The sequence below is a fragment of the Globicephala melas genome, chromosome 17 (assembly GCF_963455315.2).
Source record: "Globicephala melas chromosome 17, mGloMel1.2, whole genome shotgun sequence".
Taxonomy (NCBI): Eukaryota; Metazoa; Chordata; class Mammalia; order Artiodactyla; family Delphinidae; genus Globicephala; species Globicephala melas.
This window is the reverse complement of record NC_083330.1, coordinates 40,273,584-40,298,313: the sequence shown is the minus strand read 5'-3', so window position 1 is coordinate 40,298,313 and position 24,730 is coordinate 40,273,584. Positions and strand designations below refer to the sequence as shown.

Below are 24,730 nucleotides of genomic sequence, written 5' to 3'. Positions count from 1 at the left end.
GGACAGTGGAGGCTTAGAGTCTCATTACTGCCCCTGAAACTTAACTCATCATCTTCTGGTGGAGGTGGGTCACAGACTCCTTTGAGGGTTTGATGAAAGCTATGATAAAGGCACATAAAACATGCACACAGAATTTTGCATTAAACTTTGGGGGGTTCACGGATGCCTAAAGCTCATCCATAAACTATCGCCTCTGTACCCCAAAGTGAAGAATTGTAACTATAAAGAATTCAAGTTTTCCTCTGACTTCACATTTTCATTACCTAATTTGCTTTTGCTAGTTCAGCTGCTTTACTCATGGTGTCCATGTCCTACACTGCACATTATATTATTAGATTAAAAGAATGTTCACTCAAATATCTTCTCAAAGCAGAGTCATGTGAAAGTCTAAAAAGGAGATCTGAAAACGGAGATCTGGTATGTATGTATGATTTATACTGAAGCCTATGAGCTTTCTCTTCCTTTTAGGGCCTGGCATTTGCTAATTGGGACTAAAACCCATCAGAGTACTTCCGTCTTTCCAAGAAGCTTGTCAAACCATCTCCTTACATATGAATAGCCTCAAGTGGTGTAGGAACACAGAAAGTGGCTAAGTTTTAAACAAAAAAGAATTGTGTGGAAACCCGTAGGGTTTGGCAAAAATTTTAAGGAGCTCTCGAAAAGTCTGAACACTGGATTTTTAGTCTCTGGTCTAAATCTCTAGTTTTTGTTGTGAAATGTTTAACAATATTGAAATTTTCATGATGAATCACATGTGATTTGCTCTTCTGTTTTATAAGACATTTCTTTCCCCACTTATTGACTTTGTTGATTGCTCGTAATTTTATGAAGAAACTGCTGCTAATCTTTCCTGAAAATAACTGGCAGCCTCAAATTAAATCAAATTTTAAATACAGTAGGGAGGCTCCAACCCACCAAAGGAAAATTGCATGCATGAGATAACTACTTCGACGGACCACTGGTCTATAAAGTGGCAAAAGGCTGCGGTTTACCAGCTGTTACTTTCCTGTTTTTATATATATATATATATATATATATAATAAATATATTTGTAATAACGAATGAGGACAAGAAAAGGTGCTAGCTGGGGGTGAGGGCTATGTCTGACCAAGGAAAACACCCACTCTCCCTGGCAAGTGAGACCTTCTACTTGTGTAGTTCACAAGTACATTACAAATAATGAATTAAGTTATCCTACAGCTTCTGAAGAGCAAACTCTTTTATCTGCTTGGTTTGTATTTATATCAGCTGTGCAGAGATCTTGGGTGTTTCTACTGATCAATGCCGGTCCTCCACACTAGATATAAAACCCCAATGCCGGGCTTCCCTGGTGGCGCAGTGGTTGAGAGTCCGCCTGCCGATGCAGGGGACATGGGTTCGTGTCCCGGTCTGGGAAGATCCCACGTGCCGTGGAGCGCCTGGGCCCGTGAGCCATGGCCGCTGAGCCTGCACGTCCGGAGCCTGTGCTCCGCAGCGGGAGAGGCCACAACAGTGAGAGGCCCGCGTACCATAAAAAAAAAAAACAAAAAAAACCCAAAAACCCAACAAAACAAAACAAAACCCCAATGCCATTTCCAAATAGGAACAATGAAACAAATGAAAGTGTTTTGCTTTGAAGTCCACTGGAATCGGTCCACGTCGGGGACAGTCTCTGAACACCGCCTCATCTCTAAGGCCCTACATGAGTCATGAATCCAGGGGAAGGAGGGCATGGATACCCATCCTTGTCCCTGTTGTCCTGGAGGACCACAGGAAGGACATTTTTTTTTTTTTTTTTGCGGTACGCGGGCCTCTCACTGCTGGGGCCTCTCCCGTTGCGGAGCACAGGCTCCGGACGCGCAGGCCCAGCGGCCATGGCTCACGGGCCCAGCCGCTCCGTGGCATGTGGGATCTTCCCGGACCGGGGCACAAACCCCTGTCCCCTGCATCGGCAGGCAGACTCTCAACCACTGCGCCACCAGGGAAGCCCAGGAAGGACATTTTTAAAAGGAAATTAACTTAATTGGCTCTAAAAGAACTAATAAAGTCTCATTCTAAAAATAACATAATTTATTACTTCAATCCACCATAAAAACGTTTGTTAGTTTTCAATAATCTCAGGAAGAAAACCTTAGCATTTCTGTTACTCGTTTTGTTTTAAGTAGGATGCTACGGGGGAGAAAAGGACAGCAGTGAAGATCGTTAAAGGGGTTTGAAAATAATGGTGCAGTGCTGGTCTTCATGTTACTGAGGTCTGAGAAGCAAAACATTTTCTTCATATTCTGGATGTATAAGTCTTTTTTTTCCCCCCGGATGTATAATTCTTCAGAATGACATTTTCACGGAAAATCTGCTAGCTTATGTGACTTCCTTTATGCTACATAGGAGAATACAAAGCAGGTAATCGTGCTCAATTGACGGTCATGCTAACACAGAATTACCTCACTGTGGGAGCCGTGATGCCGCCAATAAAGAGAATTCTACACCAACTTAATGGATGACTGGCTTGGAACACAAAGATATGTTTCAGGAAGAAGGTATTCAACTCAGTCAGCTGCAAAAGAAGGAGGCGAGAGTCAACCTGGTGCTTCATGCTAAGTCATGAACATCTATTCCTTCAATGGACGTTCTACAGCTAAAAATAATAATTTCCAGAAGACATACCAGGTCTCTAAGGGTTGCTGCTTAAGCCCGGTAACAACCAGTACAACACAGGCACCAACCAAGCAGGGGTCCAGGGGAGGTGCTGGGTGTTGAGAGGGGCACAGGGGGCATCAGCCATCTGTTTTGTTTCCAGATTCACGTGACTGTCACCTGGCTCACGTGTGTGAGCTGCTGGGACAGTCGGGAGAGAGATGCTTTAAGAGCGAAAGGATGACAACGAATCTGTACCGTGGAACACCTCCGCAGCCCGGCAGAAATTAGGCCAGGTTGAGAAGTCTGACAGCAGGAAAGTAGGCTCTTCAATAACCAAAAGAAGCTTGAGGCGCGTGTGCGTGACTGAGAGATGACTGTGGACTCGGTCAGCTCGTGCCAGGGACCGAGCAGATCCTCAACCGAAGGCAGCTCTTAAAAGTGGGTGTGGGGTTGGTCCAGGCTTCACCTGGCAGTGGGACTGCTCCCTGAGGGTAGCGCCCAGTACCGCTCATCCCATGACCAGTCCTGGCAGCACAAAAGAGATGCCCACCGGGAAGTCTGTGCTCAACGCCCAGAGGCCACTGCGTTTCCCCTCCAGATTAAGCAAGGGGCAGAGATTAGGAAAGGTCACTGCTTTAAGAGCACATCACGTGGACCAGCAGGTTCATCTCAGTGACATAAAATGTGCGCCTTTCCCCACAGTGCTGAGTTTAAGGATATAAAATAAAAATGGTTCACTCATCACCACATAAGGAAAGCTGATCACTGCACCGTGCTCATCATCAGGGGGAAAGTGGGCCCAGTGGAATTCTGCCGTTCTAGGAGCACATCCCGCTCTCTCTCCTGGGCAAATCCAAATTCCTCCTAGGTCCTCGTAATAAAAGAAAACCTCTGCCTTCCCTGGCATTGCCCCATAAGGTAAAACTTAATCACACCCCATTTACCTACACACTGACTTCCCCAAACCATGGTGACTATATAACTATTCACAAACACTTCTGTAGCCATAAACTCCATTTCTTGACATGGGCATTATTCTTCTCCCTCCCTCTGTGGACAAGGACAGTCTATCTTTAAAGTGACACATGCCCATTTTCTCCTTATGTTGGGAGTATTTTGTGCATATGTGTTCAAAACATGTCTGATGATTCTGAAAGACCCTTCCGGTGAAAGCTGGTTTCCCTCAGCTAGTCTCCCAAAGTTGCGAAACAATTAACCTGGGGACAGGAGGGACAATAAAAAAAGGCTGCCTCTGGAAAACAGAGTCGTTGGGTAATCCCTTTCCAAGACCCCTGGCTGTCTGAATCGCTTCAGTCTGCTTGGAGCGAGAGCCTCTCTCCACCGCCGACACCACTCTGGAGGGCCCAGGTCCCTAAAGGGCTCCAGTCCCCACAGGTAGCAGAGGGCTTCTGTATTTAGCGTTCTACAAATCACCCAAAGTGGTAACAGCTGAGGCACAATTTTAAAACTCAAATACTGAATTGGGACTGTAAGAAAAAGCCTTACGTTTGTTGCTGTGGTCCTGAAAACGATCATTTGAGAAGGTCATCCAATGCCTAACTCACTGGGTGATAGATGCTGAGCACAAGGTCTTTACAGGGAATTTTAATCTGTTTCCAATTTGTAATTCAAAGATCCATATTTTAAAACGTCTTCACGATGAAGCAAGACCTTAGGCGTAACAGCATCACTTTAATTCTATATGTCAGCTGCAGAATATTATATCTTCTAAAGCAACGAGCTGATAAGTAATGTCAACTAGCATGAACCCTAAATTCCTGGATGGTTTTTATTTTGTTTTCCCCTACTTTTGAGCATTTGAAGAGATACCTGCCAGATGATCATGAAAAGGTATATTCCAGCCACTCTCTGAAATGAAGATTTGGGGTCAAACCACCGAACATAGGTCCAGCTAGCAGGAGTGAACTGGAGCACGGCTCTTTTGATTTTCCCGGTGGTGGTGTGGATGTCCCTGTGAGAAGAAAACAGCTCCGGTGAAAATCCAGAGAGATAGGAGGGGGAAGAAACAAAAAACCAAAAAACTGTGAAAAATGCATTGACTATTTTACAACCAAAGATTCCTTTCTATTTGAACATCTCTCCAACAGCGGCCTCTATTCACAGGTGATGCGCTGAGAGCAGCACGCCAGGTGGGGAGCACCAGTGGACTGGCCACGCCAGCACAGGCCACAGTTTGTGGACTGGTGACAAAAGAAGCTGAGGTACATTACAGACAGCCACCTGGAACTAGGCCAGGAAGGACACCACTCCCACCCACGCCCCCGCCCCCAGGGCGCCCTGATAAAACAGAGAACATGTTCTACGTGTGAGGGGACCCACAGCATTTCCTCACTCTATAGCTTCCTCAGTTAAGTGAACAGTTTGGAGTGACAGTGGTTTTTAACCTTTCTTGGTTTCAATCCTAGAAATCACTCAACTTCATATTCCTGTGATAGAAACAAATAGTCCCACGTTTCACAAATGACAACACTGGGGCTCCGAGAAAGGGAATGGCTGACTCCGGCTCTCTTTGTAAACCTCAGAGTTGGGGGTAGATTCTGGTCCTCTTGTGCTAGACCAGGAGAGCCGAAATCCAAGGTCATACGATATAATAAATGGTAAAGATTTTTTAAATTCAACAGAGATGTATAGCGAGGACCTTTAGGTCGTAGACACCGTTTTAAAGTGCTGACGGCATAAGGATAAACAGGCCAGGCCTTTTGTTCTTGGGGAGGGAGAAGGGGGTGGGAAGGGGGAGTAGAAGGAAACCAGGTTTGTTCCTTCACTCACTCACCCACCCATCAACAAGCATGCAGTGAGAAAATCTCCCAGCAAGAAGATTTGAGGCAAAAGGGCAACAAAGAAACAGAGACTATCCAAAAAGAAACAAGAATGATGAAGAACCTGTATATAAAAAATGGTGAGGGCTTCCCTGGTAGCGCAGTGGTTGAGAGTCTGCCTGCCGATGCAGGGGACGCGGGTTCGTGCCCCGGTCCGGGAGGATCCCACATGCCGCGGAGCGGCTGGGCCTGTGAGCCATGGCTGCTGAGCCTGCGTGTCCGGAGCCTGTGCTCCGCAACGGGAGACGCCACAGCAGTGGGAGGCCCGCGTACCACAAAAAAAAAAAAAAAAAAAAAAATGGTGAAACTTCACGGAAAGAGGTAGAGGAAGATGGGAATAAACAGAGATACAGCGTGATGGAGAACTGGAATACTTAATGTAGTGAAAAGGTTAATCCAACCTGATCTATCTACATTCATATGTTTAATGTAACTTAAGACCAACAGGACTTTTTTGTTCATTAGTTGCGCTTACATCTTGGGAACTTGACAGGATGATTCTCAAGTTGAATTTGAAGCATAAATGTATGAAAATAGGGAAGCATTATGGAGTGTTTAAGGACCCAGACGGCCTGATGTAATTTCAGACTCTACTGCTTGCTTGCTGGGTATCCTCAGGCAAATTACTACACTGAAGCCTCAGTACCTTCAACCCTAACGTGAAGAGAATGGCAGCGTCTATCCCTAGGACTGATGTAAGGCTCAAATGAGATACTGCGTATGAAGCTTGCTTGGAGCAACACCCAGCACTGCGACAGATTTTGTTACAGTATATACTGTATGAAATATATTAAAAAGTGTCCTTTCAAGTCAGTGGCCAAAGAAAGGATTATTCATGAAAGGGACAGGGAAAACCGGTTAATCAAACACAATAACGTTGTGAAATCTCCCCCTTACACCACATAACAAAATTAATTTGAGACAGAATGAATAAGTGACTTATAATTGCCAAGCCTATGGACTTTGTCCTAAGGCCCATGAGAAGCCACCACAGGGAAATGACATGACGGATGTGATGTTCCTAAGATCATTCAAGCAATGGCGGCAGAAGGCTTAGAGGGGTTAACCTGGGGACAAGGGACTAATCAATCCAGCCATGGGAGTGTGAATTCAGGCTGAGGCATATGGATAAAAAGGAGGGGATAGATTTGAGAAACTCGAAAATGATTTAGCATTTTCTGGATCAATGCCTGAAACTGGGCTTATAATCATTTTTGAGTTCCAGTTACTAATGCATAATTTAGTCCTTATCATCAGAGAACGTACTCATGTTGCGTGCTACTGAGGCAGTTATATCTACATTGTGAGAAACCGTGACTCAGGGCCCGGAGGAAGATGACTCACTTGAAGCTTGCCCAGTGGTAAGTCCTCATCTCTAAAAACCTGCAGACGACCATGCCCAGCCAGATTCCACCACCGTTGCACAGCAGGATGTCCAGGATGACTTGGTCCCACCAGCACTCGGCAAAATTGGGCAGAAGATGCATGAAGAAAAGCTGAGAAACACAAGCGATGATGAAAAAACAAACGTGAAAAAAACAAACCTGGGGTACCACGCAGAAAGGTAACTTTCCTTTTAATAGTACATTCTCTTAGCAAAACTTGTTGACGTTTTAGGTTTTCCTGATGTATTAAAAAAATAAAATAAAACCAAGGTCTGTAATCAGGTTCTTGTTTATTTTGTGGATGGTTCGCAAATACTGCTAATCCAAACAGCTCCTCTTTTTTTGGACACAGGGCTTTAAAGAAATGATAACCCATCTTGAAAAATACTACCAGTAAATTACCTTGGCTAATGACAACATGACACGGACCCAGAAGAGGGGAAGAGAGCAAAGTGTTCCTAACTGTCTACAGAGCACTGGCAGAATCCTCAAAATTAGCAGCTTGAGAATTTAAGCTGTGTATTTTAGAAACGGTCTATAGATATCTCGGAAAAACAGTAAGTGGTAAATTAGCTTAATAGGAAATCCCACACTAACTGATTTGCAGCGATAATCTTTTATTAAGTGCCTACGATGTACAAGGTGGTGAGATAAAATGGATCAACGTTCTTGATCTTAAGGGCAGAGGCCAGACGCTTATTCAGAACACAAAATCAGGTATGCTGTGGCAAGTGTTACAATGGTGACATAAATTGGGACACTGAGAGATTCATTTGGATAGACGGCAATGGCGGTAAACTTCTGGAAGGAAGACAGGGTGGAGTGGGATCATTAAGGACAGGAATGAGTGATTTCAAGAGATGGAGATGAAGGTGAGGACATTCCAGAAAAAGGGCACAGTGAGATCAAGGGTGGAACAGAAGTCTTTTATGGAAATAGTTTTGTCCAAAACAAAGGACCCGTCAGCTGTATCAAGCAGCATGGAGTGCTGTGGGAAGGCCCGCTTTAAGGAGGTCTGAAATTACAAAGACAACGCCTGACAGTTCTCTGGAAAGGGGCAACCCCATGATTATAAACCTCTGAGGTAATATAATAAATGCTACAAGTTAAAACTATTCATGAAAGCATCGCATAGATTGTAAAAGAATACAAATATTGTACGAGGAGTTTGCCTTCCTGATGTGCCTGCTTCTGAGGAGATACTGAACAGCTGCCGCATGTGACAGCGAGGGGCTGTGTGCTGGCCCCCAGCGGGCCACGTACCACCCGGGACGTGGTGCATTCCCAGGTCCAAGCCATGACATGGAGCATTAACTCACACGGGGCAGAGAGAAACTTCTGCAGAAGCCAGCGACAGACTTGCTGAAATAATACTGGGTAGGGGATGTGGAGGACATACGTCCGCCCGAGGAGCCTTTCTGGAAAGTACCGGATTCGGGGGTGAGACAGCCCTGGGAGAGCGGAGTCGCAGACCTGGAAGGAGCCACATTTGTTCACTCCCTGGGGATTCGGGAGCGTCTGCCCGTATGTATGAGGCAGAGCACTGGGGTCTGGGACTGGGCAGACATGGGCCCTGTCCTCTTGAGGCATAACGTTCAGCAGAAAAGAAAACATCTATCAAGTATTTAACCTATGCTGAGTGTTTCAGAGGAGAAGAGCCAGGTGCTCTATTTCCAGGTGTACAAACATGAGCCCAGCCAGTGCAGGGAGCAGGGCAGAGAGGGAGGAACTCAGAGGCAGGCTCCGTGGGAGGAAAGGACACAGCATCTTTGAAGTGAAGAATGCAAAGCTGGCTGGAGCAGAGGGCAGGTGAGAGGGTTCAAGGAGGCTGGGGAGGTGGGCTGGGCCAGCGAACACCAGGCCTCAGAGGCTGGTTCAGAAGCCACCTGGATTTTGTCTTAAGAGCAATGGACCAACAGGGAAGAGTTTTCAGTAGAAGGAGGTGATCGGGCTGAGGGGTGAAAGGTTCACTTTGGCAAAAGATAGTGTGCAGGGAGGAGATGGGAAATTCAGATGAGAGGGGAGAGCGCAGCAAAGGGATAAACTGGAGAGGTGTTGAGAAAAGAGCCACCAGGAAAAGGGAGGCGCAAGAGGCCCAGTGGGCGGGGGTGGGGGGGCAGGGGAGGAAGAAAGGGAGGCTGAGGAAGGCCAAGTGCCCTGCACAGGTCTCATGGCGGTGAGGTCCTGAAGATGCCTGCAAGTTAGAGGGAGCCCGTGGTACGAGGGCAGGAGCACGGGCCGCGTTCCCCGTCAAGCACCTCTGGATCCACTCCTGGCTCTGAGCTCTGGTTCCCATCGGTACACTGGGAATACATACTGCCCTTCTGGGTTATGGTGAAGATTCAGGGTGATGTACGAACAGTGCTGGGCACTGTTATGGGTTGAATCGTTCCCCCTCAAAAATCCATACTATGGAAGTCCTAAGCTCCAGGACCTTATAATGTGAGCTTATTTGCAAATGCAGTCACTGCAGATGTAACAGTTGAGAAGGGGTCGTACTGGAGGAGGTCGGCCCCTAATCCAACATGACTGGTGTCCTTATGAAAAGAATGCCATGTGAACGCATGCAGGGAGAAGGCCACGTGAAGATGGAGGCGGAGACTGTGGTGATCTACAAGCCAAGGAACACCAAAGATGACCAGCAAACCATGAGCAGAGGCCTAAGAGAGGCTTGGGACAGGTTCTGAAGGAACCAACCCTGCCCACACCCTGAACTAGGGCTTCTAGCCTCGGGGCCATGAGAGGAACACTAATAGAAGCGAATATCTAACTGGCATGCTTTGCTAAAGGTTAGGGTCAGGACAACGACAGGCATGAAGAAATAACTGTGCACATGGCCAAATTTTGTCCCCGGGAATGCTTAAGAATAACATGATAACTGAACAATAAATGAACTAGTTCCCAAAATATCATTTCGGTAATAGTTTTTCAAGAATATATCTCTTTCATTCATCGAATGAGACAAACTTTTGATGACCGTGATATTTGAGCTACACTGGGAATCCATTTTTAAGTGACACAATGTCCTGGATGGCCTCATAATTCCCAAACACCACAATTCTATTTAACTGGAAACTAGTTAGTGGGTAAACTACCTATTAGCTTCTTAGCAGATGTCCTCATTGCCACTCAATTATCTTGCTTAGGATTTTAACTTCATTCTCTAGCTTGATTCCATTTGTTTCTCTTTAAGACTTGTGAGACAGAGCAGACCTTAAGTTGACAAGGAGTTTCTCTGTTTGTTTGACAAAGGTATAAAATATCCCTTGGGGATTTAAACAGTTTTGTACCACAGGAGCTGCAGAATGGATTACTTGACTCTTAACTGATGGACTATCTTCTTCCTGCATATAAACTGTCCACACTGTAGCATCTAGATAGCAGCCCACACCCCCTTCTTACCTCAGTCAGCTCCCAGGTAATACTGATTGTCCAGCAGAGACCATAACTACGGATCAGCAAGGCCTTCATAGCCCAGCCCCAGAAATGTCCAAAGGCAAATATATCAAAATGGCTGATAATCCTCTCCCAGGTGATAACATGGCAGTTCACAGCATACTCCTGTTTAAAATAATAAGGAAATAATTAGTAATACTCTAGAAATCAACTTGCTTCCAGGATTTGGAAAATAAAAAGAACTGGTATGATCTTGATAATTAATATATGTCCTACCCAATAAAAAGTTTTGGTAACTGAAGTTGCTTGAGGAAAAATGGACAAGTATTAGAGTTTATACACCAGAATTGCTTTGCTCTGAATTGCAAAAGCTTGGTTAAAGTGGGAAGCAAAACCATTTACAAAGGCTTAACCCGTCTTAAAGAAGTGGTATCGGGACTTCCCTGGTGGCTTAGTGGTTAAGAATCCACCTGCCAATGCAGGGGACACGGGTTCAAGCCCTGGTCCAGGAAGATGCTACATGCCGCGGAGCAACTAAGCCTATGCACCACAACTACTGAGCCTGCATGCCACAACTACTGAGCCCGTGTGCCTAGAGCCCGCGCTCCGCAACAAGAGAAGCCACTGCAACAAAGAGTAGCCCCCACTTGCCGCAACTAGAGAAAGCCCGTATGCAGCAACGAAGACCCAACGCAGCCAAAAATTAAAAAAAAAAAAAGATAAATAAATAAATAAATTTATTTAAAAAAAAAGTAGTGGTATCATATAGCCCATGTCACTTGCTCATAGGGCAACTGTGTTAAAGCCATGAACAAAAACATAAATAGAATCCCAACAAATAAAGAATAACTAGAAACCCAATAGGTTCAGAAATTTTAAAACGCATCTCTAAATACCATGGAGTAAAAAAGAAATCATAACAGGAATTTAAAATATATTCAGTATTAAATGACAATGAAAACATTACACATCGAAATGATGAGATGCAGTTAAGCAGAAGTTAGAGGAAAATACAAAGCCTTAAACGTTTTTATTAGGAAAGAAGGAAAGCTGAAACATCCAACTTCAGAAATTAGAAGAAGACAGAATTACTCTTCCACCCAAAACTGTAGCAAATATTACATAATTTAAATATTAAAACATTATAAAGCTTTGAAGAATTTAGGTTCCACTTCTAACCTTTTCATTTTTAATATATTTTAAAGTAATTTTAAATCAACTTCCTTATACTCCTGTGTTTATTATGAAGTAATTATCACATGACAACATTTCTCAGGAAGCTCTACATTTCACATTCTTTTTTCCCCAAATTAATCTGATAGGAAGGAGTTAAGATTTCAGCCAGCTGATGGAATACCTATAAAGTATAATATTTTCAAATTTTAGAAGCAATACTTTCTGAGGGAGCCAAAAGAACACCATGGTGCTCCTCTTGTCTCTTCCGAAACCTACCGCATCAGACTTCTGAAGCCTTTCTCAGACCTAATCCATTTTAATTTGCAAAGTTCAAAGGACATTTTTAAAAATTGTATTTTTTTGAGAAACATTCTGATGTGGTATTATGATGTGTAAGTGGGAAATCTAGAGAAAAGAGGAAAAAAATCAATGGGGGTGAGTCAAGATAAGCCTTAAAAAGACCAAACTGCACTGCAATGAGATGAAAGTTCTCCTTCCAGGCTCTGGAGCACGTGCCTGTCCCACGAATCACAGACGGACAGAGAGAAACATCCTTGCGCTAAAGCAGTAACATGTTAGGTTAAGGACAGCTTAAAGGTTAAGGAGAGCTTAAGGCTCAGTCAACCCCAAACTCCTCACCCACCCTATCTTCTTCTTTACTCCAGAGTGGGCTGCTTAGGGTTAGATAAGAAAGGGCTAAGTTCTGTTTTCAGAAATCTGTTCTTAAGGGAATCATGGGTTGAAGACCACTTTGGAGGCCTTTCTACTGCCCTCTAAGAGAATATTTATGTGTTCAACAAATGCAAAGGCACTTTGAAACCCATAAAGAGCCAGGTGTGTCTACTGGCATATAATTATTATGAACAAATCTGCCAATAATCACATCTGGAAGATCCCGAGATCCTGGTGCTGGGAGGGATGCAGGACACCGTGGTCTAATGCAGACGGGGAGCAGCACACGCAGGCACGAACCCCTGGAAGCGGGAGGACAAGGCATGAAATGAGGACACAGAGGTGGGGAAGCCAAGTCTGGGGAGGTGGAAGTAAGCAGTAGGTAAGGACAGATTCTGCCCACCTCCCAACTGATGGATCGCTCACCTGGGTGGCTCCACCCTCTCCCTTGCTTGCCCGACACTTAACCAAACACCAAGTCCTATTCATTTTACCTCCCCAAGTGTTTTTTCCTCCGTCTATCTCACCACCACTGTTATTTCTTGCTTAGATGCCTGCAGTAGCTTCCTAAAACTATGAAGCGTATACATGATGCTCTGATAAGCACCTGACTGCCCAGCTCCAGCTGAAGACTGCAGATTTTAACTCGACTCTCTACATACAAAATGATTTTGCAGATCACAAATCAGACCATTTTGGGTGTGTGTGTGTTTGGGGTGGGGGGGGGTGTCTGGGAAGACAGCCTTCCCAGTGTGGAAGGATCTCTGCGCCTCCTGCCCTGCTCTCTCGCTCCTTCCTCCCTGGGGAAGGTGGTGACCTTGAGAACACATGTACTCCACCCTCTTTAGGGTCCTCTCTTTGGAAATTATTTGCCCACAGACAGCACAGGTTCCCATCTGCTCTTTCAACCTTGGAGGAATTTTTGAGTCAGGCTCTATCTGAAGCCCGTGGTTGTCCAATGGGACAGGGGAGCAGAGGCCTAATTCGGGGCGGGGGATTAGCACAACCTCGTGGCCCAGGTCTAAAGCCATCTGCTTCACTGAGCTTCAACCAGGAAGAAATCAGCTGATCCTGTGCACCTTTCTTCCCCAGTTTCAACACTGGACTGGAGATGGGCGTAATGTTTACTGACCCGCTAAAGCACCAATGGAGATCATGTACCTCCTCTGCTTATAAACCTTCAGGGTCTTTTATTACATTCACAGTGTAATCCTAACTCCTCACCAATGTCTCCCCAGCCTCAGGAATGCCCTCCTCTGCCTCTAATTCTTACTCTCCTTCACTCTTGACTGATCCCAGCTCCTAAGTTGGGGCTTCCATGCAGGCTGTTTCTTCTTCCTGAATAATGGCCTCGGCCCCCTACTCGCACTTTGCTTGGCTAATTCCCACTCATGTTTTAGTTGTCAACTTAGACATCAGCTCTTACAGAGGCATCCCCTGACCTCCCAGACTAGACTGGGGTTCTTTTATAAGTTCTAATAGCACCCATATCTTTTTCTTTATCACACTGCACTGTATACTGAAATCATTATGCTTTCATTCTTATTTTTTTTAGCTGTTTTAATTTTTTTATTGGAGAATAGTTGCTTTACGATGTTGTTAGTTTCTGCTGTACAGTGAAGTAAATCAGCCACATGTATACATATATCCCCTCTTTCTTTTTTTTTTTTTTGGCGGTATGCGGGCCTCTCACTGTTGTGGCCTCTCCCGTTGCAGAGCACAGGCTCCGGACGCACAGGCCCAGCGGCCATGGCTCACGGACCCAGCCGCTCCGTGGCATGTGGGATCTTCCCGGACCGGGGCACGAACCCGTGTCCCCTGCATCAGCAGGCGGACTCTCAACCACTGCGCCACCAGGGAAGTCCTCCCCTCCTTCTTGACCTCACTCTCCCAACCCGATCCCACCCATCCAGGTGGTCACAGAGCACCGAGCTGAGCTCCCTGTGCTACACAGCAGGTTCCCACTAGCTATCAATTTTACAAATGGTAGTGTGTATGTGTCAATCCTAATCTCCCAATTCGTCCCACCACCTACTGCCTCAGGCCCCCTGTGTCCACACATCTATTTTCTACATCTGCATCTCTATTCCTGCCCTGCAAATAGGGTCATCTGTACCATTTTTCTAGATTCCACATATATGCGTTAATATATGATATTTATTTTTTTCCTTCTGACTTTCTTCACTCTGTACGACAGCCTCTAAAAACCACATCTCTAAAAATGACCCAATTTCATTCCTTTCTATGGCTGAGTAATATTCCATATATAGGTACCACATCTTCTTTATCCATTCCCCTACCATTGGACATTTAGGTTGCTTCCATGTCCTGGCTATTGTAGATAGTGCTGCAATGAACACTGGGGTGCATGTGTCCTTTTGAATTATGGTTTTCTCAGGATATATGCCCAGTAGTGGGATTGCTGGGTCATAGGGTAGTTCTATTTGTAGTTTTTTAAGGAGCCTCCATACTGTTCTCCACAGTGGCTGCATCACTTGCATCCCTGGGATAAATCCCACTTGATCATGGTGTATGATCCTTTTAATGTGTTGTTGGATTCTGTTTGCTAGTATTTTGTTGAGGATTTTTGCATCAATGTTCATCAGTGATATTGGCCTGTAGTTTTCTTTTTTTGTGATATCTTTGTCTGGTTTTGGTATCAGGGTGATGGTGGCCTCGTAGAATGAGTTTGGGAGTGTTTCTCCCTCTACAACTTTTTGGAAGAGTTTGAGAAGGATGGGTGTTAGCTCTTCTCTAAATGTTTGATAGAATTTGCCTGTGAAGCCATCTGGTCCTGGACTTTTGTTTGTTGGAAGATTTTTAAATATAGTTTCAATTTCATTACTTGGGATTGGTCTGTTTGTATTTTCTATTTCTTCCTGGTTCAGTTTTGGAAGGTTGTACCTTTCTAAGAATTTGTCCATTTCTTCCAGGTTGTCCATTTGATTGGCATATAGTTGCTTGTAGTAGTCTCTTATGATCTTTTGTATTTCTGTGGTGTCAGTTGTAATTTCTTCTTTTTCATTTCTAATTTTACTGATTTAAGTCCTGTCTCTTCTTTTCTTGATGAGTCTGGCTAAAGTTTTATCAATTTTGTTTATCTTCTCAAAGAACCAACTTTTAGTTTTATTGATCTTTGCTATTGTTTTCTACTTCATTTATTTCTGATCTGATATTTATGATTTCTTTCCTTCTACTAACTTTGGGTGGTTTTTTTTGTTGTTCTTTTTCTCTAGTTGCTTCAGGTGTAAGGTTAGATTGTTTGAGGTTTTTCTTGTTTCTTGAGGTGAGACTAAATTGCTATAAACTTCCCTCTTAGAACTGCTTTTGCTGTGTCCCATAGGTTTTGAGTCATCATGTTTTCACTGTCATTTGTTTCTAGGTTTTTTTTAAATTTCCTCTTTGATTTCTTCAGTGATCTCTTGGTTATTTAGTAGCATATTGTTTAGCCTCCATGTGTTTGTGTTTTTTACAGTTTTTTTTGCTGTAATTGATATCTAGTCTCACAGCATCATGGTCGGAAAAGATGCTTGATACAATTTCGATTTTCTTAAACTTACCAAGGCTTGATTTGTAATCCAAGATGTGATATATCCTGGAGAATGTTCCGTGTGCACTTGAGAAGAAAGTGTATTCTGCTGCTTTCAGGTGGAATGCCCTGTAAATATCAACTAAGTCTATCTGGTCTATTGCATAATTTAAAGCTTGTATTCCCTTGTTTATTTTCTGTCTGGATAATCTGTCCATTGGTGTAAGTGAGGTGTTAAAGTCCCCCACTATTATTGTGTTACTGTCGATTTCCTCTTTTATAGCTGTTAGCAGTTGCCTTATGTATTGAGGTGCTCCTATGTTGGGTGCATATATATTTATAATTGTTATGTCTTACTCTTGGATTGATCCTTTGATCATTACGTAGTGTCCTTCCTTGTCTCTTGTAACATTCTTTATTTTAAAGTCTATTTTATCTGACATGAGTATTGCTGTTCCAGCTTTCTTTTGATTTCCATTTGCATGGAATATCTTTTTCCATCCCCTCACTTTCAGGCTCTATGTGTCCCTAGGTCTGAAGTGGGTCTCTTGTAGACAGCATATAGATGGGTCTTGTTTTTGTATCCATTCAGCAAGGCTGTGTCTTTTGGTTGCAGCATTTAATCCATTCACGTTTAAGGTAATTATCAATATGTACAATCCTAAGACCATCTTCTTAATTGTTTTGGGTTTGTTTTTGTAGGTCCTTTTCTTCTCTTGTGTTTCCCACTTAGAGAAGTTCCTTTAGCATTTGCTGTAGAGCTGGTTTGGTGGTGCTGAATTCTCTTAGCTTTTGCTTGTCTGTAAAGCTTTTGATTTCTCTGTTGAATCTGAATGAGATCCTTGCTGGGTAGAGTAATCTTGGTTGTAGGTTTTTCCCTTTCATCACTTTAAGTATATCCTGCCACTCCCTCTGGCCTGCAGAATTTCTGCTGAAAAGTCAGTTGAAATAACCTTCTGGGGATTTCCTTGTATGTTATTTGTTGATTTCCCTTGGTGTTTTTAATATTTTTTCTTTGAATTTAAATTTTGTTAGTTTGATTAATATGTGTCTCAGCTATGTTTCTCCTTGGGTTTATCCTATATGGGACTCTCTGTGCTTCCTGGACTTGGGTGGCTATTTCCTTCCCCATGTCAGGGAAGTTTTCGACTATAATCTCTTCAAATATTTTCTCAAACCCTTTCTCTTTCTTTTCTTCTTCTGGGGTCCCTGTAATTCAAATGTTGGTGCGTTTAACATTGTTCCAGATGTCTCTGAGATTGTCCTCATTTCTTTTCATTCTTTTTTCTTTCTTCTGCTCCTCCACAGTTATTTCCACCATTCCATCTTCAGGCTCACTTATTTGCTCCAGATTTGCTATATTTTCTGCCTTAGTTATTCTGCTATTGATTCCTTCCAGTGTATTTTTCATTTCAGTTATTGTGTTGTTCATCACTTTTTGTTTGTTCTTTAGTTCTTCTAGGTCCTTGTTAAACATTTCTTGTATTTTCTCGATCCGTGCCTCCATTCTATTTCCGAGATTTGGGATCATCTTTACTATCATTACTCTGAATTCTTTTTCAGGTAGGTCGCCTATTTCCTCTTCATTTATTTGGTCTTGTAGGTTTTTACCTTGCTCCTTCTTCTGTAACATATATTTTTGTTGTCTCATTTTTTTTGATGGGTGGGGCTGCATCCTGTCTTGCTGGTTGTTTGGCCTGAGGCATCCAGCACTGGAGTTTGCAGGCAGTTGGGTGGAGCCGGGTTTTGGTGCCGCGATGAGGACCTCCAGGAGAGCTCACACCGAGTAATATTCTCTGGGCCTGAAGTTCTCTGTTAGTCCAGGGGTTTGGACTCAGTGCTTCTCTCACAGGAGCTCAGGCCCGACCCCCCGCAAGCCACACAGTGCCACAACAAAAACAAGAAATGGGCAACAAACAAAAAGGAGCAGAGCAATAACAAAGAATAAAAAATAAAATAAAGTTACAAAAATAAAACATATATTAGAAAAAATAAAAATAAGAATGAAACAAGAACAAAACAGGACCACAACAGAAAAAAAAAAAAAAGGCCAGAAGAGGCTCTGGGGGGCAGGGCTTAGGCTCAGGACCTCTGCGGCCAGAGGCGACCCTGGAGGGCAGAGTTTCAGGCCCGGGGCCAAGCAGGCAGGGGAGCCGCTGGCTGCGTTCCCCTCCGATCCCTCAACCCCCCGAAGGTCTCTCCCTGTCCGCGCTGATTCCCTCGCCGTGAGTGGGCCCTTCCGAGCGTGGGAACCCCTCCCCTCCCTCACATTGTGCTTTCTTGATTCTAGGACACATCTTTTTCACATTTAGCATTCTGAGAATTGGGTGGATGTTTCAACATATTACAATGTTTGGTGCACATATAATATAAGGTTTCCCTCTTCCCCTTCCCAAAGTCATACTTGTAATTGATGGCGCATCTTACAATTGATGCTGACCTCCTGACCCTACGATCAAGCTTAACGTTATAAAAGAGAGACACCTAGACACCGTGTGGCTCTTAGTGTGATACACAGCACCATATATGAGCAGCCCTGCCACGGAAACTGGACTGGAATCTGGACCCCATCCAGCCTCTACATCTAACTTCCGTTTATAGAAAATACAGGGGGACAGAGAGATACGTTAATGACACCCTGGAAATGCAAGCTACAAAATTCAGACTCGAGAAGCTCCATAAAATAAACAATGTGGCTTCTTTGACAAACAAACCTCGACGCTGAAAAACGGTATGGAGGGACTGCAGATTAAGAGCTGCAACAAAGGCAATATGGGGACCTTGTCTGGATCCTAATTTGTACAAATCAACTGTAAAAAAAAACTTTATGAGGTGACTGGGGAAATGTGAACACTGCATACTGTTACCTTGAAGCGACTGAAAACGGCATTGTGGTTATGTTTAAAAAAGTCCATATATATGGATATAATGTCTGATAACAATGCAAGATATGTGTGTGTTGGCAGCGGGGGGAGGGTGGAATGAAAGAAGATTGGGCCTGTGTTGATAAAATTTTAAAAAATTATTGGAGTTGTCTTAGACAACTCTCTTAGAAAAAGAGCCAATGATAATTTGTTTAATTTGCCTTCTTGTAGAGTCTAAGCTCCAAGGGGAGAGGGAGCGATTGGGCCTACCCTGTTCCCCACTACCACCAGCACAGTGTCTAGCATGTAGAAAAAGTTCAGTCATTATTTACTAAACGGAAGACTGCTGCTCCAGACCACCCAATCTCCAATTCAGATGTGCTCACAAAGCTTGTCTGAAGCTTAGAACACACTTTTTTTTTTTTTTTTGCGGTACGTGGGCCTCTCACCGTTGTGGCCTCTCCTGCTGCGGAGCACAGGCTCCGGACGCGCAGGCTCAGCGGCCATGGCTCATGGGCCCAGCCACTCCGCAGCATGTGGGATCTTCCCGGACCGGGGCACGAACCCGTGTCCCCTGCATCGGCAGGTGGACTCTCAACCACTGTGCCACCAGGGAAGTCCATATTTTTGAATAGAATAAATATTTAGGAACATAGCAAAGTTTCCAATTATAGAAAAGACTGCCTCTAACAGGATTTCAATGACTGCCCTCCCCAACTCCAAGTTATAATGTTAATTTTAAGGGAAAAGGGAGTCTGAATTTCAATGTGCGATACCAGGCACGGACTAGAGCCTGGTGTCAGGATTAGAAATAGGTGGCAGCTGAAGGAATGGGGAAGGCAGAGGGCTCCTGCAGCCAGGCAACTAAAGGCTTCTGTCTTGCATAAAGGCACTCTCCTTACCACAGGTTCTAACAAGGGAATGCGTTTCTCTAGAGCCATCAATGAACAGATCCTTAGAACTGTAAAAGATTCCTTTAAGGAAGTAAAAAGTGATAAGGGATTGGAGATGAAGACTGAGGCTGGTCTACCACCACCTGGAACTGCAGAAGTTGAAAACAGCTTCGGGTTTTGTTTGGCAAGAAAGAATTAGCCAATCCCTGAAAACTAGTTTTAAATGCCGGTTTCAGCTCTTTGGGGGCTGTGATTGTGACAATCGGATGTCCCTGTGATGTCAAATTCCTAAGGAAGGTAGATGTCAAAGTATTATTAGATTCAACCTCCCCCCACTGACTGTGAGAACAAGACTGAGAGACACAACAGCAAATCCACCTGATGTTAGTTTACTTCATAATATGTCCAATTTTGCTTAAAAACCCAGGAAACTTGCGGGGAGAAATATAATCTGGGATATCCTTCTCCCAATCTCCATATTGTAAGATGCCTGTGAGTGTCAAACACTTGTTATTGTAATAACTATATGCTTGAGGCACCGGCCTGAGGGGAAATGTAGGTTTGGGACCCAGAGGGATCTTATATTAAGCTTCTATTTCCTCCTTGGTAAAATGGAGGCATTAACATATAGACTGTAATATAAAGCACCCAGCACACTACCTGGCAGAGCAGACAGTCCACAATCAGCAACTGCTGTCAGCCTCACTGTAACTGTCATCATCAGCATCATTAGAAGCTGTACATCACCCTGTACCGTTCTCTTTCTCAGAGGAAGAAACTCCAAGACAGACTTTTCTCCTTGACACTTTTAAATAATATTTGGCATTCCTATTTTTGTCTTTAGCTTGTCCTTTATAAAAGATAAAGATAAAATCTGGAAATACCATTCCAAGAAGGGTCTGACCAACCTCAACTATGCTGGAATGATCACTTCTTGGACTGTTTATTAAGTCCCTCTGTATTGCTTTTTTGTTTGTTAAACAAGGACCCATCTACGGTCCAAATGCCTGTTCTCCTTTTCTGATCATCACTAGGTGTTTCTTCAATCTGTACTAAATGTTAGGCACTTTAAAAAGTAAAAAAGGAAAGGAACTTTATAAAGTTTCCTATAAAAAAGTTTATAACTTTAAACTATAAACTTTTATAGTTTCCTATAAAAAAGGAAAGGAACTTTATAAAATAGTCTCTTCACTAGAAGTCAAAGTACAGAGTAGTTTTAGCCAAGAAAAAAAGTATTTATTGTCATTTAATAAAAATAAAGAATGAAATGGCCTCCATCATTACGAATGGCACCTTCATGGCAAGCAGGTGGGAAGAATCACAGCATCAGGGCCGGGGTCAGGGAGCAGAGGGGTCAAGGGTGACACTGACACAGCAGGTGCAGCTGCCGTCAGAGGACCTGGTGTGTGCGAGGCATCGCGTTAGGCCTTTGTTTAGCTCACAATAAACTTCCAAGATAAGTATTATTTCACTTTACAAAAGAGGGAATAGGCTATAAGTTCGTAGCCCAAGGTCCTACAGCTTACAAGTGTCAAGAGGCTCAATTCCCACCCACGGCTGCCGGATGATAATATTCACATCTTCCTACCACCCCCTTTGGGCCAAGAGAGGATTCATTTCCCTGGACTGTACCATTCATGGAATCACGCACGGCACCAACCTGCCCAGAGACCTGGTGTTTAGATACCTACGTAGGAAATATGGAGAAGGACCAACTTAAAATGTGAAGTCAATTACCTGCTATACCCAAGAGTCAACCAGTTTCTCTAAGACACAGCAGACAAGTACGTACCATGATATCTGCTTCCCTTGTGGCGTATCGAAGGTTCGGATCTAGCCAGTACATCAGGGATTTAACCTGCTCAAAGTTCAGGAAGAGCAGGAACACCAGGAACAGGAAGTAGAGCACGCTGAGCCCTGAGGGAAACAGAAACATCCTCAAGTCGGGGAGAGAGCCGGTGTCAGACACACAACACACACCGGGTTCAAATTGCTCATGGCCCAAAGCGCACACTGGTGCTGTAACATGGGCTGTGGAGACCCCTGTGACAAGCTGCTGGTCTTTCCTTTTTTTTTTTTTTTTTTTTTTTTGCGGTACGCGGGCCTCTCACCGCTGTGGCCTCTCCCGTTGCAGAGCACAGGCTCCCGACGCGCAGGCTCAGCGGCCATGGCTCATGGACCCAGCCGCTCCGTGGAATGTGGGATCTTCCCGGACCGGGGCACGAACCCGCGTCCCCTGCAGGCGGACTCTCAACCACTGCGCCACCAGGGAAGCCCTGGTCTTTCCTTTGATGAGAGTCTGACATATGGTCCTAGTTCAGACCGAGAGGAGTGAGTAACCCTCTCTGAGAAGAGGATGCCGACGCTCTCATCAGCATCAGGAGTGGCAGACCATGGGCGAGAGCGTGGAGGAGTAGGCGTGGCCTTCAGGCAGGCAGAGGCGAGCAGGTAGGTCCCTGCAATGAGGTCTAGGAGCCAGCACGTGGCTGGGTGCTGGCAAAGAGGGGCCCACGGAGCAAGGCGGCTATGAAGCGACGGTCAGGGCTCGGGGCCACGGCGAAGACTGCAGGCTTGATCTTAAGTCAAAGAAGTAGCACCTGGGCTTCCCTGGTGGCGCAGTGGGTGAGAGTCCGCCTGCCGATGCAGGGGACACGGGTTCGTGCCCCAGTCCGGGAAGATCCCACATGCTGCGGAGCGGCTGGGCCCGTGAGCCATGGCTGCTGAGCCTGTGCGTCCGGAGCCTGTGTTCCTCAATGGGAGAGGCCACAACAGTGAGAGGCCCGCGTACCGCAAAAAAAAAAGGAAAGAAGGAGCACCTGACGGGTTTCAAATGGGGAAATAAGATGATGTAGGTAACATTTCAGGAAGTGGACTCTGGTCACTGGGTGGCGAGTAGACCGGAGATGGGCGAAGCCAGGCAGACAGGCCAGTTTGGGGTAGGGACAGACAGGTGTGGAGGCAAGAGGTGGCCCAGGGTCACTCATCCCCATCTTACACCCCAGCTCAGTCCCTGGGGGCATCACATCACTGTCACATCATGTCGTAATTGGTATCCTAATAATCACCCCATATCATTTAGAAAAGACAGTTAATAATCTACTTTAAGAAGGCAAAAGCCAAAAAAAAAAAAAAGAAGGCAAAAGCCTGTAAAGACATTTTAGAAAGACTTGAGAACCAGCCACCAGTGGTTTTGTCACTTCTTTTCCTGCTAGAATGAAAATGCGTATGTAGGACATCTAGACGCTGTGATACAAATGACCTTGGACCACAGTACCCCATCCAAAGTGGGCTGGCACCATTCCCAGGGAGCTGCTCCAGAGGAGAGAATGTCCGTGGCTGAAATTCTCCATAGCGGCTATAGCACAGGCCTTCAGAAGGGGCCTCTCCTGGTCCTCGGGGAGCTCAGGGGGCCTGAGAGTAGCACGGCTGACTCAGTCATGCATCCCAGGGCCCAGGGCTCACGTGTTTTTAGGCAAGCTTATATGATTACCTTCTTATATATTAGGTACCAGCTACTTGGTGTTTGTGGAGCAGAAGGCTCTTAACCTAGAGTTCACAGTTGGTCTTCAACATCGCTGAAGCCCCGGATATAATACACAGAACTCTGTGTGTGTGTGAGAGAGCATGTGTATACTGCGAAAGGGTCTATAGTTCTCATCAGGTTATCCAAGTGTTCCATGATCCCAGGGAAGAAATAAAACTGCTCATTACTCATGATGGACCATTTGAAATCGGAAAAACTCAGGTGTAGCCAACTAGCTAAAAAGGACATAACTTCAAGCAGCAATATTAAGTTCATGAGCTCTAAGTATAACGCACCCAGGACTATCTTTTAAGAAATGTAAATGAATCATGCACTTCTCTGCAAAAGAAAAAAAAAAAAAATCCTCCCATGACTTCCTCCTGCCCTTCCCAAGCTGTGTGGGGTCCCATCTGTGCCCAGCTCTGCCTCTCTCACTACTCCCAGGCCTGCTACCCTCCGGCCACACTGACTGGGGACACACACTTCTAGCTGGGGACCACTTTGACAGTCTTGCCTTAGCCTGGCCTTCCTCCCCGCATCTTTGCCTGGATCCTTCTTTACAGGCGGGTTTCTGCTTAAGCACACTTCCTTCAAGCCACCCCTCACCTGAAAGTGAAAGCGGCTACTTAGTCACTAGTGCCTCTTGTGGTTTTAATAAACTTCCTAGCGCTTCGTGACATCAGCTATTTTTTGATTATTGATTTGTTTCACAGTGTGTTTGCTATAGCTGCCCTCCCTGCCGGGGGCCCCTCCACCTGCAGCCTCCGGGCCAGAGCAGCCGCCCACGCAGAAGGACTTGGTGAACACCTGCTGAGCGAACGACCAAGATTCATGACTAAATTCAAAGAGATTTGCCTATAATCTCTGAAGGGCGAAAAATAAACAAACTTGAGCCAAATGTCCATTTTTCGGTCCTTTTGCATAAGATTAAAATTTCTGAACCTTGTATAACTTATTTGACGATTATTTAGGTAAGATGAAGCCAATATCTGAAGTTCTGAAGATATGCTTTAAATCCACTCAAGTGGTTTTACTCTTTGGACTAGAAATCAAGTAACCATAAGAGATCCAACGTTTATATGAGATGCTTATCACTAAACCTTAGCTCAAATCAGGGCTTTTTGCTAAGACTTCTCTTTTTCTAAGCTCTTTCCCATTCACAACACTGGGGAGTTTGCTGGGGTTTCAGTCCCTCCTGGATGCTGATGAGACAAACGTGCTCATACGATGCACGTGAGCTTGCACCAGCGAATAGCAACGTCAGGAAGAACAAGCCACATTCCCTCGTGTCAAATCCTGTGCATTAACAGACAACAGCATGGGGGCGGGGTGGTGACAGGGGCAGGGGTGGGGGCTTGAAACAGTTCACGTGTATGAGAATTTCAGCTGTCACCAGCACTTTTTTGTGGCAGAGCATTTTAATAAAAAATTGATATCAGGAACACCAAAAAGTAAAAAGTTATTAAGTTTTACAGTAGAGTGGTAAGGAAAACTGCTATAATATACAGAAAAAGATTTGCTTCAAGTAGAATGGATTTTTAAACCAACTAATGGGTAACTCACCGAAAACCATTCGCCACAAGGCCGGATGAGGTCGAGTAAACGGACCTGCAGAGATAACATTACAAGGTCAGACAGACTGCTTTCAAACCAAGACTAAAACAAAGACAGTGATGCTGATCTCCACAGAGATAAAGGGTTAAAAAAAGCTCTCCACTGTTAAATTTTTTTTTCTACATAAATACTCTGAGGTCAAAGTCTAAGTTGAAATGTTTTATCCACATTGTAACAACCATTCCCCACAATTGTAACAGGCATCAATCTCAACAGAGGCTT

At 44.6% G+C, this 24,730-nt stretch overlaps 1 protein-coding gene across 1 annotated transcript in view; it reads right to left on the bottom strand.

Moving 5' to 3' along the window:
• PTDSS1 (phosphatidylserine synthase 1) overlaps window positions 1–24,730 on the bottom strand; it is a 65,081-nt gene that overhangs the window by 17,106 nt on the left and 23,245 nt on the right. The window contains exons 3-8 of the mRNA XM_030862939.2: window positions 24,458–24,502; window positions 21,164–21,288; window positions 10,244–10,402; window positions 6,801–6,952; window positions 4,447–4,588; window positions 2,421–2,533 (exon numbers count right to left, since the gene is read on the bottom strand). Of these exons, the coding sequence (XP_030718799.1) occupies window positions 2,421–2,533; window positions 4,447–4,588; window positions 6,801–6,952; window positions 10,244–10,402; window positions 21,164–21,288; window positions 24,458–24,502 (736 nt within the window). The remainder of the gene's footprint in view (window positions 1–2,420; window positions 2,534–4,446; window positions 4,589–6,800; window positions 6,953–10,243; window positions 10,403–21,163; window positions 21,289–24,457; window positions 24,503–24,730) is intronic.